Raw genomic sequence first — 16,393 nt, 5'->3', positions numbered from 1 at the left:
TTCACTGTGCTTCCGTGAAAAAAAGAAATGTCATCACGACCTCATGGTCGCTTGTTATTCACCGTTGCAAATAGCATGTTTCGCCAAAAATACAGTACATAGTAAAACACAGGAGCCGAGATACAGAATATTTCCCGAACCAGGAAGTGAATGGAGCAGTAAATATTTGGATCACGTTATCTCCTGGTTCTGTGTGAAGAAAAAAAATATATATATATTATTATTATTATTATTATTATTATTATTATTATTATTTGTATTTATTTTTTTAAACGTAGATTTACGTGAATGGCAGTGAACGGTTGTATTTGCATTAACATAGATCTACGTGATTGGCAGGGAATTTGTCCATTTGGTGCCAATTGCCTCTCAGAGTTGCACTTGGGAAAGCAGCCTACACTGCAGCCAAAACAGTTAATTTCAGCTTCTCATAGTACTGATTAATACATTATATCCGTATGATTGCGGGCGGGTGGTGGCTCTATAAGTAAGTACGGTAAGCCTTGCCGAGCCATGTGGCCTGTTTCTGTAGCATGAGGTCGGCTTGATGTACGAGTACACCCCCTGGACATGACGCTAGTATGTCGCCCCGCTAGCATGTCAATATGTGGATCTATACCTGGGAGAAATAATACATTTGGGCGGATGGCCGGCGCATGATTTATTTGTATGTGCGTATTCGGGTGGCATCAGAGCAGAGCCCATCCGCGCATCTCTACTACCTGGTATCAACTTCCAATGGCTACCTGTTATGTGGTGATGGCTATCTAATGAATGGCTACCTGGTATGTGGTGATGGCTATCTAATGAATGGCTACCTGGTATGTGGTGATGGCTATCTAATGAATGGCTACCTGGTATGTGGTGATGGCTATCTAATGAATGGCTACCTGGTATGTGGTGATGGCTACCTAATGAATGGCTACCTGGTATGTGGTGATGGCTATCTAATGAATGGCTACCTGGTATGTATGTGGTGATGGCTATCTAATGAATGGCTACCTGGTATGTGGTGATGGCTATCTAATGAATGGCTACCTGTTATGTGGTGATGGCTATCTAATGAATGGCTACCTGTTATGTGGTGATGGCTATCTAATGAATGGCTACCTGGTATGTGGTGATGGCTATCTAATGAATGGCTACCTGGTATGTGGTGATGGCTATCTAATGAATGGCTACCTGGTATGTGGTGATGGCTGTCTAATGAATGGCTACCTGGTATGTGGTGATGGCTGTCTAATGAATGGCTACCTGGTATGTGGTGATGGCTGTCTAATGAGTGGCTACCTGGTATGTGGTGATGGCTATCTAATGAATGGCTACCTGGTATGTGGTGATGGCTATCTAATGAATGGCTACCTGGTATGTGGTGATGGCTGTCTAATGAGTGGCTACCTGGTATGTGGTGATGGCTATCTAATGAATGGCTACCTGGTATGTGGTGATGGCTGTCTAATGAGTGGCTACCTGGTATGTGGTGATGGCTATCTAATGAATGACTACCTGGTATGTGGTGATGGCTATCTAATGAATGGCTATCTGGTATGTGGTGATGGCTACCTAATGAATGGCTACCTGGTATGTGGTGATGGCTATCTAATGAATGGCTACCTGGTATGTGGTGATGGCTATCTAATGAGTGGCTACCTGGTATGTGGTGATGGCTATCTAATGAATGGCTACCTGGTATGTGGTGATGGCTGTCTAATGAGTGGCTACCTGGTATGTGGTGATGGCTATCTAATGAATGGCTACCTGGTATGTGGTGATGGCTATCTAATGAATGGCTACCTGGTATGTGGTGATGGCTATCTAATGAATGGCTACCTGGTATCCGGTGATGGCTATCTGATGCATGGAGTCATTAACCGACTTAAGCAGCTCCAGCATGCAGTCCAGCGCCTCCTGGAGCTCACAGCGGTACTGCTGCTCTGTACAGTGTTTCAACAGTTCCTGCACAGGGAAGAGGACATAACTACGGTCAATATTTCAATGTTAGCTTCTATGTCTGTGTTTGTAAAATATATATCGCTACAGGAAGGAGAGGATAGGAAGCAGGGATGACATTCTTATCGACATGTACACTGTCATCTGTCTGTCTGTCTGTCTGTCTGTTAATCTATCTGATACAGATTTTACAACCATTCAACCACTCCCAAGATTAAAATAACATGGGAATTGCTTTAGCTTGTATTCTTGCAATCACAAAACCTTTGGGGCTCGGATGACTTTTGCATGTAGCACACAAGCACCAGGGTTTATACTACAGACAAAAAGGCCATCTTGCTGAGTGGGCGGCGGCATTCTTTCCATTCTAATGTATTGAAGTGGACATAATAATTAATGGACCAAAGCATTATGCGGGCTGCATGCAAAAGTCACCGCCAGTCTCTCGGATAAATCAATGTGAGCAGTGAGCACTACGCATGTAGGGTTTCATTCTGTGTTTTAATTAGCCAAATTGGATTATATAGCTTATTCACAGTATGACGTTATGTTTCCGTATGTAGCCAGACAATCGTCTGGCTATGCGAGACTACTTTCTAAATCTGTATGAAGTTAAATGCGGAAGTCTACCAAATAAGCAGACCTCTCTGTCTTCTCCTTTGGGGTTTGGCAAACAAAGACACGGTGCATCACTGCCACCAACTGATCTCTTGTAGCAATGACTACTTACAGTTCCCATCCCTCTCTATGATGGACAGCTTTTACCTCCACCTACATGTTTAGAAATTCAGTACAAGAAGTATGCATGGTTTGGCGTTTGCCTTGGGCCTCAAGTATACATACTGCTGTTCCTGTCTGTCTATCCAATGTACCATGCTACAAAAGCTTCTTGAATTGAAGTGAGCGCACAGAACCTTGAGTAGCAGCTGGTACTTGGTGAGGCGTTGGACTGGTTTCAGGAGATAGGAGTCCAGGCCCAGCTTGTGATCCAGCCTTTTCTGGCACTCCTAGAATGAGAAGAGAAGAGAAGAGAAGAGAAGAGAGAAGAGAAGAGAAGAGAAGAGAAGAGAAGAGAAGAGAAGAGAAGAGAAGAGAAGAGAAGAGAAGAGAAGAGAAGAGAAGAGAAGAGAAGAGAAGAGAAGAGAAGAGAAGAGAAGAGAAGAGAAGAGAAGAGAAGAGAGACTTCCAAGCAGTTTCTCCCCATGGCAGTGAGGCTCGCTAACACCCCACTGACCGTGACACTATTAACTCACAGCAGATGACGCAGCACTAGCTGTAGAGGAGTAACATTACCATGTAAACACACATGCCTTTCCGCCACACTACCTGAAAAAACGACGAATCAGAGCATTGTCTCCATAGCAACTCCGAGCGAGGCTTGTTCTGGCAGTAGCGCTCATACACCTTGAATTTCTCCTTCTGCTCGTGAACGCACGCACACACACACACACACCCCCGCGCGCGCGCACACACACACACACACACACACACACACACACACACACACACACACACACACACACACACACACACACACAGATTTTCCAGTGACATGTTAATACAAAACATGGTTCAAATAGCTGGAATTAACATGGGTGTAAATGCACCTAAAAAACATCCTACTAGTGCCCTGCACAAGAATAGTAGTAGTAGTAGTAGTACAAGTTAAATTGTTGGTGAAAAGCGGGGCCCCTCACACGCCACATATCCCTTACCCGCCGCAGGAAGCAGGCCCCCACCCTCTCCGGGGTCTCCAGGCAACCCTGCAGATCTTGGAGGAAGATCCTATAGATGGAGAACCCAGAGGACGTTGGGCCAAGTGGGGGAGGAGGAGAGAGAAACGAGTTCTGTGTGAGCTCATGTGTTCTCTGTGTGTCTGTGTGTGTGTGTGTGTGTGTGTGTGTGTGTGTGTGTGTGTGTGTGTGTGTGTGTGTGTGTGTGTGTGTGTGTGTGTGTGTGTGTGTGTGTATGACCGCGTGCTCCATACGTCCTGTGGTGTACCTGCATGAGTATGCATGTATTATTTTGTATGTGTGTGTGCTTGTACATATTGAAAAAGTCTTATTGAGTGACAGTGATAGATAGAGAACAGGGACGTGTGTGTGTGTGTGTGTGTGTGTGTGTGTGTGTGTGTGTGTGTGTGTGTGTGTGTGTGTGTGTGTGTGTGTGTGTGTGTGTGTGTGTGTGTGTGTGTGTGTCTGTGTGTCTGTGTGTGTGTGTGTGTGTGTGTGTGTGTGTGTGTGTGTGTGTGTCCTGCCTGCTGTGGAATTGGTAAATCTCAGGCATGTTGCCAAACAGAACGTCCTTCTGGCTGCGGAGAGCTGAGGGCAGCAGACTGAACATGGATGGATCCTCCATTTCTGCTCTGTATCCCTGATACAAGGAGAGGAGAGGAGACGAGAGAGGAGAGGAGAGGAGAGGAGAGGAGAGGAGAGGAGAGGAGAGGAGAGGAGAGGAGAGGAGAGGAGAGGAGAGGAGAGGAGAGGCGGAGGATGACAAGACAAAACAGGAAAGGAGAGAGTAGGACAGGAGATACAGTCTTTGTATCTATAAGGGCCTACATTTTCCCAGTACAGACAGTGTGGCAAACATGAGCCCCCACACTCTAAAAATGTACTGTACACAGAAGGCTCTATGCACGGCGGCCATATTGGAAAGAAATTGGGCCTCTTCCTTACTTCCTTCACAGGTGTTACCAATGATTCTAATGAGGGCTGTGTTCCATTTAGTGTAGCACAGTGGTTCTCAAACCTTTTAATTTCAAGGACCCCCATAACTCTGAGAGTGTACAAATGGGTCCATTTGGTTCCATTTGGTTACACATCCTCAAGGGGCCATTTGGAACCCCCTCAAGGAACCATGAGGGTCCCTGGACCACACTTTAAGACCCACTAGTGTAGCAGAGTGTTTCCAGTGAGCCAACATGCACAATATCATCACCCTGACTCTGTTTGAGCAGAATGGAACAGAGCCTTCATTACTATCATTGGCAGCACCTGTGAAGGAAGTAAGAAGAGGCCCAATTTCTGTCCAATATGGCTGCTATGCATAGAGCCAACTCACTCAATTCGCAATGCATACTTGAACACTATGAACAATTTCAACAAGGAATACAGTAACAGTAGCAGCACTCTTACTGCCATGGACTCACCAGCAGAACAGAGAGTAGCTCATCTACGTAGATCCTCTCTGTTGCTATCAACTCTTTCATGACGTGGCTGGAGAGAGAGACAGAACAAGAGACACATTAAAAATCTATTCTAAAGCGACACCTAGTGGACTAGGTGAGCATTGTGGCGTACAGCACCCCCCCCCCCCCCAAACAGATATTTTTGGCCTGTATTTACTCAAGATGACACAGAATCCCTGTGTCATCAGGTGAGACCAGTATGGATGCAATATTTTTAGCCACCTGGAGTCCCTATTTTTGGTATGTTATGAGCCACAAATGTTCAAAAATATAAAAGCATATAAACAAGAATAAATATGACTTGACAGTCATATTATTAGCAGCTGCATGCTGTATTTTGTCTCTGTGTGTGTGTGTATGTGTGTGTGTGTGTGTGTGTGTGTGTGTGTGTGTGTGTGTGTGTGTGTGTGTGTGTGTGTGTGTGTGTGTGTGTGTGTGTGTGTGTGTGTGTGTGTGTGTGTGTGTGTGTGTGTGTGTGTGTGTGTGTGTGTGTGTGCCGTGTGTGTGTGGCTTGTCAGCGTGTGTGTGTGTGATTGTTATCATAGACCTGCTTGTTTCTCGCCTAACCTGGCAACATTGAATGTGCGACTCTAAATGCTAATTATGTTTTTTATATAAGTGGTGGCAACATTTTTAGACACCACACAGGGGTGGTACTGCGGAGGACGGGCCGTCTCCCCATTGGCTTAAACGGGGAAGTGTCCCCATTGGCTTAAAGGAGTGAAGGACAGCCAGGACAGCCAATGATGAATAGGTGTCGAATAGGTGCCGTGGATGATGATGTGTCTGTCTCTTTGTAGAGCAGCCCGCTTGCAGCAGCTGCTAAAAACGAGAGTCCATTTGGTTTCATTTGTACACTCTCAGAGTTGCAGATCTGTAAGGGTCCATTTGGACCCCTGGTGGTCCGTGGGCCCAGCGTAGAGAACCAGTGCATTAGTATGTTCTTAAAGTAGTAACTTGTAGTAGTTCCATTTGACCACTCTCAGAGTTATCGGAGTCCTTGAAATTAAAAAAGTTTGAGAACCACTGCCCTGCTAAGAGAGAACCGGATCAAGAGCACAGTCAGGGCTCTGATCTAAAGTTTACTTCAAAGGCTGAATTTGTTCAGGCTCAAACTGTAACACCTATCACCAGTGTGCCAGGCCGGCACATTTCTTCCTTCCGCTTGACTAAACTTTGATACATTCTCTTCCAGTGGTGGAGAAAGTACTCAAATTCTTTACTTAAGTAAAAGTATCGATACTGCAATGTAGAAATACTCTGTTACAAGTAAAAGTCTGGAATTCAAAATTTACTTGGGTAAAAAAGTACAAAAGTATTGTACTTAAAGTAAAAGTACTCACTATGTAGTGTTTTCAAAATGTATAAAATCAATTGAAAATAGCAGATCTACAGGCTCACAACGCGTCGCATCGCAACGCGTTGTGAGCTTGTAGATCGGCTATTTTCAAATAGCCGAAGTCTATATAGAACTGAAGTGGTTAATGCATTTTTTGCAATAATATTTAAAATCTTTAAAGTAACTAGTAAAACGTTGTCCAGTAATAAGAATACAATAGAGTAAAAATACAATATTTGCCTCTGAGATGTAATGGAGTAGAAGTAAAAGTATTGAAAATGGGAAATACTCCAGTAAAGAAAAAAATACCACAAAATTGTACTTAAGTACAGTACTTGAGTACATGTACTTAAGTTATTTTTACACCACGGTTCTCTTCACAGTTTGGATTTATTTTAATATCCTGAAGTTGCATTCACGGATGAGGGGTCAAAGGTGAGAGGTTGCATACCGTGTGACCTGCTCAGGGTTCTCCTCTGCCTCAGAGTCCGTGTCCGTGGGGGCGGGGCCATACAGACAGCTGCGGTTGCCTTGGTAATCGTGCATCACTTCAATCTGACGGCAAACATATACACACATGACAGAACACGGCAGTTAGATGCGGTAAAATGCTGGATATGATGCACAATATGCCATCTAGACAAACATTATTTGATTTCATAATATTTATGCTGCAGCCTTTCACTTACCCCTATGGCCCTATGACTCAAAATAATAAGCGTGTGTGTGTGCGTGTGCGTGTGCGTGTGCGTGTGCGTGCGTGTGTGTGTGTGATCTCTTGGTTTGCTCTCTTGGGTAATTTATCCGTGCTGGTTATAGCCATAGACTGTAAGGTTATGGCATGTATGGCCTGTCGCTGTCCATCGGTGGGGGGTGCTGAAACATTTGTGAATCGATGCTTGTAGAGCGGTGTGTGTGCTGTCCTTGATTTGTCCATTATATCACAACTGGTTTTCTTTTCACAAGCCTTCAGAACAAGCTTGTGTGGTGCGGCTTGCTTGATTCAGTAAGTGGCAATTTGTGTTCATGATAGGATATCAGCTATTTTAAAATGATCTTATCATAAGAGCTCCTCGAGAATGCTCCCCCTCTGTGCTGAGAGTCTAGCTGCAACCTTGAAGCGAGGCTGAATGATTGGATAATTCCAGGGCAACAACGAATGCGAGATGGTAATTTGTTCATCACATATCCCTAACCATGTTTATTCACTAAGACCGGTAAACACAGTTGCAGGCGGATAGATTACTGTCAACGAGACACTCCTCCCCTGTGAACAAAATTGGACGGTCCCGCTGGAATTCCCCGACTGTCTGCCTGTTGGCTCGCCATTCTGTAAACCGCCTGAGGCCGATGCTTTCCGCTGCATTTTGGTGCCAGATGATTTCCAATATCCCCTCAGCCGCAAATTCTACAAAACCATCCACAGTAACAATGTTGGGCGGCTGTGTCTTCCATAGATATACACATAGATACCACATTGGTCTCTGCTGTTCATTGGAGTATTGTATCAACACAGTTGCCATATGGGCATGCATGTTTGCCCATGTATGTCTACTGAAGCAAGAGGTCGCTCACCAAAACTCAATGACTGACTGGTGGCTGCTATTATATGTTATCAAATCACTACATAATGTTATGTCATTGACCTAAATGGCGATATATTAACAAGGAAAGGATGATTAAAAAATCATTATGTCTGTATCAGCCTTGATGACCGTCTTGACTTTATGTCTGTATCAGAAATGACTTTGGACAGGTGGAAAACTTTAGTTAAACTTGTAGAGTGACGCATTATTTTACCTGGTTTACATCTTCTGATAGTTGAAGTACTTGAATGTTGACATGAAATAATAATCCTGTTTAGTGTTTCATTAGCGCGAGCGAGAAAAAAAACTAAACACAGCGTGTAGTGACGCTGATGGTCAAGGATTCGACAGTGATGTCACTGCTATGCGACACGGAAGTAGCACGGCATAAAGATACCAAGGATTCGTCGATGATGTGACATCACTGACGAATCCTTGGACATGTGACCGACTCAGCTTTTCTCCGTTGTTTGTGAAATCCTGGTGACGCAAGGTTATAGACTCAACGTTGCCTGCGCATATGGTACAATCCATAAACTTGGAATTCCCGGTCGCCTTCTCGCGGACCGGTGGTGCATGTCCCACGGACCGGCACCGGTGGTTAGACCATACCCGTGGGGGGATATGCGCACATGATTTGGCAACCCGGGGAGCCAGCGAACACAAAAACGCTAATTAACAGCTGAGCAGCTTTGGGGAAAGCGAAAAACGGGTTTCGCTCTTCCATGCACATGGTAATGGTCAATGGCTGTGTGAAAATTCTGATCAATTGCTCCAGCCACTGAGGAGAACCGGGCAGAAGAGATTTTGGGCTCACCACTCACCACGCGCACAGAGCTTTGTCGAAATTATAGGAGGATGTAATATATACAATTAGTATATACAACTCAGGCATATTTCTTGCAGTGGAGTTATGGCAAGTGTCCCCTACAAATATGGTGGCGAACATTGACGTACGACCACTGTGGCCAATGTGGCGTCTACATATTTATGTCTATGGTGTTTTGCCCATGTTTGACATTGTGAGTTCCTTAACCCATTGATACCTGCAACGCTTCTGTGTCACTTTAGATGCCTTTGGCTATTCAAAAATAGCAGATATACAAGCTCATAGCGCGGCACCGAGTGCCGCGCTACGAGCTTGTATATCTGCTATTTTTGAAAAATCGAGGGAAAAAAATGTGGGTTTTTCTTTCAAAAAATTGTTAGGATTTAGGAGACATTTCTAGAATCTTCTCAGGTCTTAATGGGTTAATCTAATCTTGCTGAGATCTGCAGCCAATGCTCTGGGAGGTTGAGCAGACGCTTGCATTGTCAATTCTGCCGTGACATTTTAGCAACACTGATTGGTTATTCTGCCGTGTCCACGGGAAGATGTAGCTGTAGCATGCCGTTGATTGGTCAGCTGCCATGTAACCCTGAGGGATGGGATGAGTAGCAATCAATCAGCACAGGCTTATTACCATCTCTTGGTCCTTGCCATGAACTTGTATATCATCACTGTCGGGAAGAAGCCTTGATCTCCATATTTCATCTTTTTATGTGGGGGGAGGGGGGGGGGGTTTCTTCATAAATGAATGCCCGACATTATACTTTGTTGCATGACAGTGACACGCAAAAGTAGTGAAAATAGCTGTTCTACAATCTCACAACGCGCCAGGCTGCGACACACAGTGAGCTTGTAGATTTTAGGATTTTTTTGTACAATTTGTGAGAGTTTCGCCAATGACATGCCCAAAATAGGGAAAGTGGTTAAGTCTGTCTGTGGGTTTAATAAATTTTATGGCTGGGGCCTAAGGACAAAGTGACCAAAACCTGTGTTTTGCCCATGTATGGAGAAAACAGGTACAAAACATGCCCATGTATGGACGAAAGGGGGACAGACTTTTATGGCTGGGGCCTAAGGACAAAGTGACCAAAACCTGTTTTTTGCCCATGTATGGAGAAAACAGGTACAAAACATGCCCATGTATGGACGAAAGGGGGACAGACTTTTATGGCTGGGGCCTAAGGACAAAGTGACCAAAACATAGAGTTAAAAATAATAGAGAGGGCACCCGAATTCTCCTCCCATCCACTTGCATTGAGTTGCTCACCCAGCGCATGGGCCTATTTGAACCCTTCTTCTGGGTTGGAAATTTGGTGGGCGAGGCCTATTTGGGGCTCCAAACGCGTCACTTCTGTGACGCGTTTTGCGTCACAGTGACGCGTTTTGCGCCACAGAAGCGCGCAGCCCCGTGCGCAAGCTCGTGCGCATGCTCGTGAGTCGAGCCCATTGGTCGAAACCGTTTTCGCTCGTTCATGTATAGGTACTAAGCTGCAGTACCATGAATGGCCAGCATGTTCAATTGGCTTCAGTGAAACCACTGGGTTCTGGGGGCTTGGACCAAAACCTGTTTTTTGCCCATGTATGGAGAAAACAGGTACAAAACATGCCCATGTATGGACGAAAGGGGGACAGACTTTTATGGCTGGGGCCTAAGGACAAAGTGACCATGCCCATGTATGGACGAAACAGGTACAAAGCCTCATGTAAGCCAGACCCCCTGGGTCCGGCAAAGAGGATAAGAGAAAACACAGTACTGTTAAAAAAAAAAAAAATTGAAAGAGAAGAGAAGAAAATACTGGATTTGTGTAAGGGAAATAATGTTGGGTTTAAAAATGGTGAAAAGTCGTATCGTGAACCTAGTATTGTGATTCAAATCGTAACGTGAGACGAGTGAATCGTTACATGCCTAATAATAACCAATGAAAAGTATTAACAAGAGACTGAATAATGACTACAATGGCACCCAGCTTCTTTTCCCCATTTCCTGAAATAGTAACAGTTTAGTTTTCAAACCCCGCAGCGACGACATGCACACCTTGGGCTGGTTATTGTTCCTCCTGGCGGCCCGTTTACCAGGAAGCAGGTCAAAGGAGAACTTGGTGTTCAGCACATTGAAGTCCACACCTATAGAGCCTATAGAGAGAGAGTACACAGACAGACACATCACATTAACCCTTTAATACCTGGAACGCATCTGTGTGTCATTTTTAGATTTCTTTGGGCTATTCAAAAATAGCAGATCTACAAGCTCATAGCGCGGCACCGAGTGCCGCGCTATGAGCTTGTAGATCTGCTATTTTTTTTGAAAAATCGTGAAAAATGGGTGCAAATCTTTGGATACATGTATTTTTTAAGCAAACATTTGTAACTCAAATCTTTGCTTCTGGGGGATTCTACAAATGTCTTCTAAGGGCGCGCTCCCACCAAGAGTTGGCTGGCCGCTGTTAAACGCAGGTTGTGCGCGGCCACAGTTTTTTGCAGCCAGCGGATTCTAAAAAACGGGAGTGTCGCGCCTGTCACTCACTTTCAGGAGCCTCCCCGTAGCCCTACTGTGCCTGCTGCCTTGAGCACCATGTTGCTTCCTGAGTCTTGAGACAGTCCGCCTTCAACTCACCCGATTGGACAGAGGGAGAAAATCAGCACCTGCCTCCAGCAGTTTTATGCTTAGTCGCGGAGAGCAGATAAACGCAAGGTCTGCGCGACCAGCGGAAAAATCTGCTCTTGCGTGAATCAACGCATTTGCATTGACAATGCATTGGCAGATTCTGCAAACAGCGGCCAGCCAACTCTTGGTGCGCTCTCACCGCACTTTTATTTTACCTCTGGGGCAGAATCTGCCAATGCATTGTCAATGTGAATGCGTGGATTCACGCAAGAGCGGATTTTTCCGCTTGTCGCGCATACCTTGCATTTATCTGCTCTACGCGACTTGTCCATTGGAAGCATAAAACTGCTGGAGGCAGGAGCTGATTTCCCCCCTCTGTCCAATCGGGTGAGTCGAAGGCGGACCGTCCCAAGACTCAGGAAGCAACATGGTGCTCTCAGTGGACCAACTGGTTGTAGCTGTTGCATCTCACCCAGTACTTTATGATTTGACCATGAAAGAGTTCCATATGACTGACATTAAAGAACTGGCCTGGTTACAAGTCAGTGCGGTCGCAAAGGCTTCAGGTTAGTCAGTGGTTGCCTGGCAACGTCAAGGCAGAAGGCGGCGCGGGCTACGGGGACGGTCTTGAATGTGAGTGACAGGTGCGTCACAGCGTTTTTTTTAGAATCCGCTGGCTGCAAAAAACTGTGGCCGCTTTTGGTGAGAGCGCGCCCTAAATACTAAATCCTAAATCCTGTTTTTTTGAAAAAACATATTTGCTATAATATCAGTGGTTCTCAAAAATGATATGGCCGCGGACCCCATCTCAAAATAGTTTGTTCCAGGGACCCCCAGAAGTTGTAAGAGAGTCAAAAATGTTCGCTTGAAAAAATACATATTCAAAGATTTGCACACATTTTCACGATTTTTCAAAAATAGCAGATCTACAAGCTCATAGCGCGGCAAGTGTAAAATAATGCTTTTTTTAGCTCAACTCAAAAAGTGACACAGATGCGTTCCAGGTCTCAATGGGTTAAAGTCCACACCTATAGAGCCTATAGAGAGTGAGTACACAGACAGACACATCACATCACAAGTACTCTAGCACAGTGGTTCTCAAACTTTTTCATGCCAAAGGACCTCCAGATTGATATGTATTTGGCCACGGACCCCCATCTGAAAATGCTTTGTGCCAGAGACCTCCAGAAGCGAATATATATATATATATATATATATATATATATATATATATATATATATATATATATATATTCAAACAAGATTTGCACGAATCTTCACGGTTTAAAAAAATAGCAGATCTGCAAGCTCATAGCGTGGCACGAAGTATATCTGCTATTTTTGAATAGCCAAAGTATAAAACATGGTTAAAGTGGTTAAAATGATTGTGATATATTAAAGGAGTAGTTCACCCCAAAAAAAAAGTTTTTTATCAGTTACATACCCCATGAAGCCTTGAATTCATGGAGATTTTTTAGTTTTTGTCGCATTTCTAAGCCAATAATTTGATGACCGTGTGTATTTCCGGTAGGAGACACAAAGAGTCTCCTTTGTGTCTCCTACCGGATACATTAGCCGGTAGGAGACGGTAATCAAATTATTGGCTTACGAATGCGACAAAAACTAAAACATGTCCATGAATTCAAGGCTTCATGCCATTGATAGAAAATAAGTCATTTTTTGGGTGAACTACTCCTTTAACTAATTTAGCAGGGGACCCCCTTGTACCCCCCCCAAGGACCCCTGGGGGTCCCCAGACCCCACTTTGAGAACCAATGCTGTAGTAGCTTCCTTTCTATGTTACTGTATATTGTGCCTGTCTTTGTGTATTTATGAAGTAGTGGCTACCATGTCTAGGGGAGAAGAGGGGTGACTTGCATCGTGAGGTCAGGTCAGGCTCCGGACGCGGGGCCACCGGCTGGATGGGTCTGACCTGGATGTCAGCGAGCTTCCTCAGACACTGCTCTCTGTTCCTCATCATGGACTGCACCGACCCCAGCTTATCAGACACCATGGAGATCTGGGACTGCATGGTGGAGGACAGACAGGAGGAGACGGACGCTGAGACAGGTTCCCGAGAGACAAGTTCTGTTGTGGATTCAAACCCACAACCTGTGGGTTTGCACACTGCTGCAGGCCTAGGGATTAGGGATCATTGTTCTGGTTGGAAATGGGGTGTGTGCGCGTGTGCTTGTGCATGTGCGTGTGCGTGTGTGTGTGCGTGTGCGTGTGCGTGTGCGTGTGCGTGTGCGTGTGCGTGTGCGTGTGTGTGTGCGTGTGCGTGTGCGTGTGGCAACGATAGCTGATCAAGGCTCAAAAGTACATGCTTTTAAAAAAATAAAGTATTAAAAAATATAAATTACAAAGTACATTTTCTTTTTAATATCAATGCGTTGCTGTGTAAATCGGCTATTTTCTAAAAAAAATATTTATTTTTATTAATCGATTTTTTATAATCGATTACATCGATTTGTTTGATTAACTGTCATTCATTGGACACGGGAGCTTAGGGAGGGGGGTGGGGGGGGTGGATGGAGAGGTATTATTACCTGTAGCCGGGGAGTGAGTATGGCCTCAAACTCCAAGCTCAGAATGTCCTGGGTGTTTTTAAGTGCAGACGGCGCCCTCTCCTGGTGGCAAATGAGGTTCTGCAGGGCCTCCTGGGCTCCCTCTCTGGTCTGAAACCTGTCCACCATCTGACTGGCTAACAGGTAGGCCGCCTCGTCACACCACCGCAGTGCCTACACACACACACAGAGAGGATAACACACATCAACGTAGACATAATATACACACGTATGCACACAGGTAAAACATATATGCATGTATCAACATACTCACACACATAGTAGGACATAGAAGAATAAGGACCCACTCACTCACTCACAATCACATATACAAATATGAGATCATAAACACAATGGTACAATCTATATAATGTTGTAAACTGGCTCATGATGAGACGTGACAAAAAGAGAGGGATACACAGATAACTTAAAACCCAAACATGATTTATTATAAACAAATGCAGATTAAATTAACAAAATCGTCATGGGGTGTGTTAGTCTGTAGAATCAGTGGCGTAGGTGAGTGGATATATCGGTACAGTATGGTGTGAGGGGTGCTGGATGCGAAACCAAGAGACAAACACCAAACCAAATGTGCAAGGGAGGTATGAGACACTGAGACAGAGACAGGAAATGGAGACTGCTCTTCAGGTCAGAGCTGATTGGCCCTCCTGACCACGCCTACCTGGCTGGCACCTGTAACAGAAACCAAGACAAAAGACAAGCACTGGGGCAGACAGAGTGGGAGGGCCGTCACAATAATAATACATCATTTATCACACACCCAGCCTTTCTTTACCCTGGGTGGGTGATAAAAGCACCTAGAGGGTCATAACATGTATCAGCCCTAGGACTGATAAGGCAGCTGACCAATCGGTGCAAGCTAAAGTACCACCAAACTCTTAGTCTCGTGTCCCCAATCGTCTGGGTAAAATGGGGCTTGAACAGCGGAGAAAAACGGTGCTAACAACAACCCTATGCCCACTGCTTTGAAAAGTAATACTGATACATTCAGATACAAAGGACTGCCCTAAAGTCATTGGTTCTGCAATTTTATTTAATACATTTCTTTTCCCGAATTGTCCACCCAGTTCGCCAACATTGAATTCACATATCACCAGACTTATCGGTAGGCGGAGAACTCCGATCGTCTGGCTACGTGAGACTACCGCGCGCTGAACTGTTGGTACAAGCGACCTCCTTTGAAGGATCACAGAGTGGCGTGTTGATCAAATGCTATTTTCTCGTTGTCTTTGTGAATTAATAAGGCTATGGGTATTGATAAATAATTGGGCACGGCTGCATCAGATCTTTCCTATGGCTTGGACTGGCACTTCGTCTGGTAACCTCGGGCAGTGACGAATGCCTGGCTAGTAATAATAGCAATTCCGAGAGCTCTGATCAGTCAGAATATTAAAGCGTGCGTGTGTGTGTGTGTGTGTGTGTATCCATATTCATGCTTGTGCGCATGCATGTACATGCATGCTTGTTTGTTTTTGGTTGAATATAATGTGTGTGTGTGTGTGTGTGTGTGTGTGTGTGTGTGTGTGTGTGTGTGTGTGTGTGTGTGTGTGTGTGTGTGTGTGTGTGTGTGTGTGTGTGAGTGTGAGTGTGAGTGCGTGCGTGTGTGTTTATACCTCCTCCAGCCGTAGCAGCAGGTCGTGTGCACGTGAGAGTGAGGCGCGCTTGGTGCGCATGGCGTTGGTGATGACATCACAGTGGTGACGCAGCTCGTTGCAGCGCTGGACGATGAGTGCCAGCGCATAGTGGTGGTTGGCTGCCAGCTGGTGACCATGCAGAATCACCACCTGGGCACGGCCCATCTCCTCCTGCACAGCACGCGCGCGCACACACACACACACACACACACACACACACACACACACACACACACACACACACACACACACACACACACACACACACACACACACACACAGGGAGAGTGATACAGTTACATTATTTTCCATATGAGGATTTTCCTTCAACCTCACAGCAGGTGTTAGATTAAAACTAGGAATACCGCATCGCGGTTGTATCCCTCCGCCAACCAGTTGCAGTTTACGTCCATGACTATCCAGACTCATACAGCAGTATATGTAGCGATGACTTGGAAGGAATTTAATCATAGTGTTTTGTGAGGTCACAGTGACCTTTGACCTCGAACTACTTATAATCAGTTCTTCCTTGAGTCGTCAGAGTCGATGTGGACGTTCGTGCCAATTGTCATGAAATCCCCCCCAAGGCCTTCCTGGGATATCATGATTCTCATGGTTGGGAGGGACAGGCGGACGAACGGACTGTGTTTCCATCCATTGTTGGTATCA

General features: G+C 45.1%; 2 protein-coding genes across 2 annotated transcripts in view; both read right to left on the bottom strand.

The window, feature by feature from the left end:
• Window positions 1-16,393, bottom strand: part of rabep1 (rabaptin, RAB GTPase binding effector protein 1) — a 332,504-nt gene that overhangs the window by 71,168 nt on the left and 244,943 nt on the right. The gene's annotated exons all lie outside the window — the stretch shown is intronic.
• The window catches only part of LOC308091085 (proto-oncogene DBL-like), a gene marked incomplete at its 3' end in the record, with an annotated part of 39,205 nt that overhangs the window by 9,800 nt on the left and 13,012 nt on the right, over window positions 1-16,393 (bottom strand). The window contains exons 8-18 of the mRNA XM_080436422.1: window positions 15,704-15,895; window positions 14,049-14,240; window positions 13,348-13,525; window positions 10,930-11,018; window positions 6,931-7,034; window positions 5,102-5,168; window positions 4,208-4,323; window positions 3,666-3,735; window positions 3,277-3,369; window positions 2,865-2,957; window positions 1,831-1,956 (exon numbers count right to left, since the gene is read on the bottom strand). Of these exons, the coding sequence (XP_080292548.1) occupies window positions 1,831-1,956; window positions 2,865-2,957; window positions 3,277-3,369; window positions 3,666-3,735; window positions 4,208-4,323; window positions 5,102-5,168; window positions 6,931-7,034; window positions 10,930-11,018; window positions 13,348-13,525; window positions 14,049-14,240; window positions 15,704-15,895 (1,320 nt within the window). The remainder of the gene's footprint in view (window positions 1-1,830; window positions 1,957-2,864; window positions 2,958-3,276; window positions 3,370-3,665; window positions 3,736-4,207; window positions 4,324-5,101; window positions 5,169-6,930; window positions 7,035-10,929; window positions 11,019-13,347; window positions 13,526-14,048; window positions 14,241-15,703; window positions 15,896-16,393) is intronic.

The sequence above is a fragment of the Gymnoscopelus braueri genome (genome assembly GCF_963280865.1).
Source record: "Gymnoscopelus braueri genome assembly, chromosome: 8".
NCBI lineage: Eukaryota > Metazoa > Chordata > Actinopteri > Myctophiformes > Myctophidae > Gymnoscopelus > Gymnoscopelus braueri.
The sequence above is the reverse complement of the archived record's forward strand: the minus strand, read 5'-3'. Positions and strand labels throughout refer to the sequence as shown.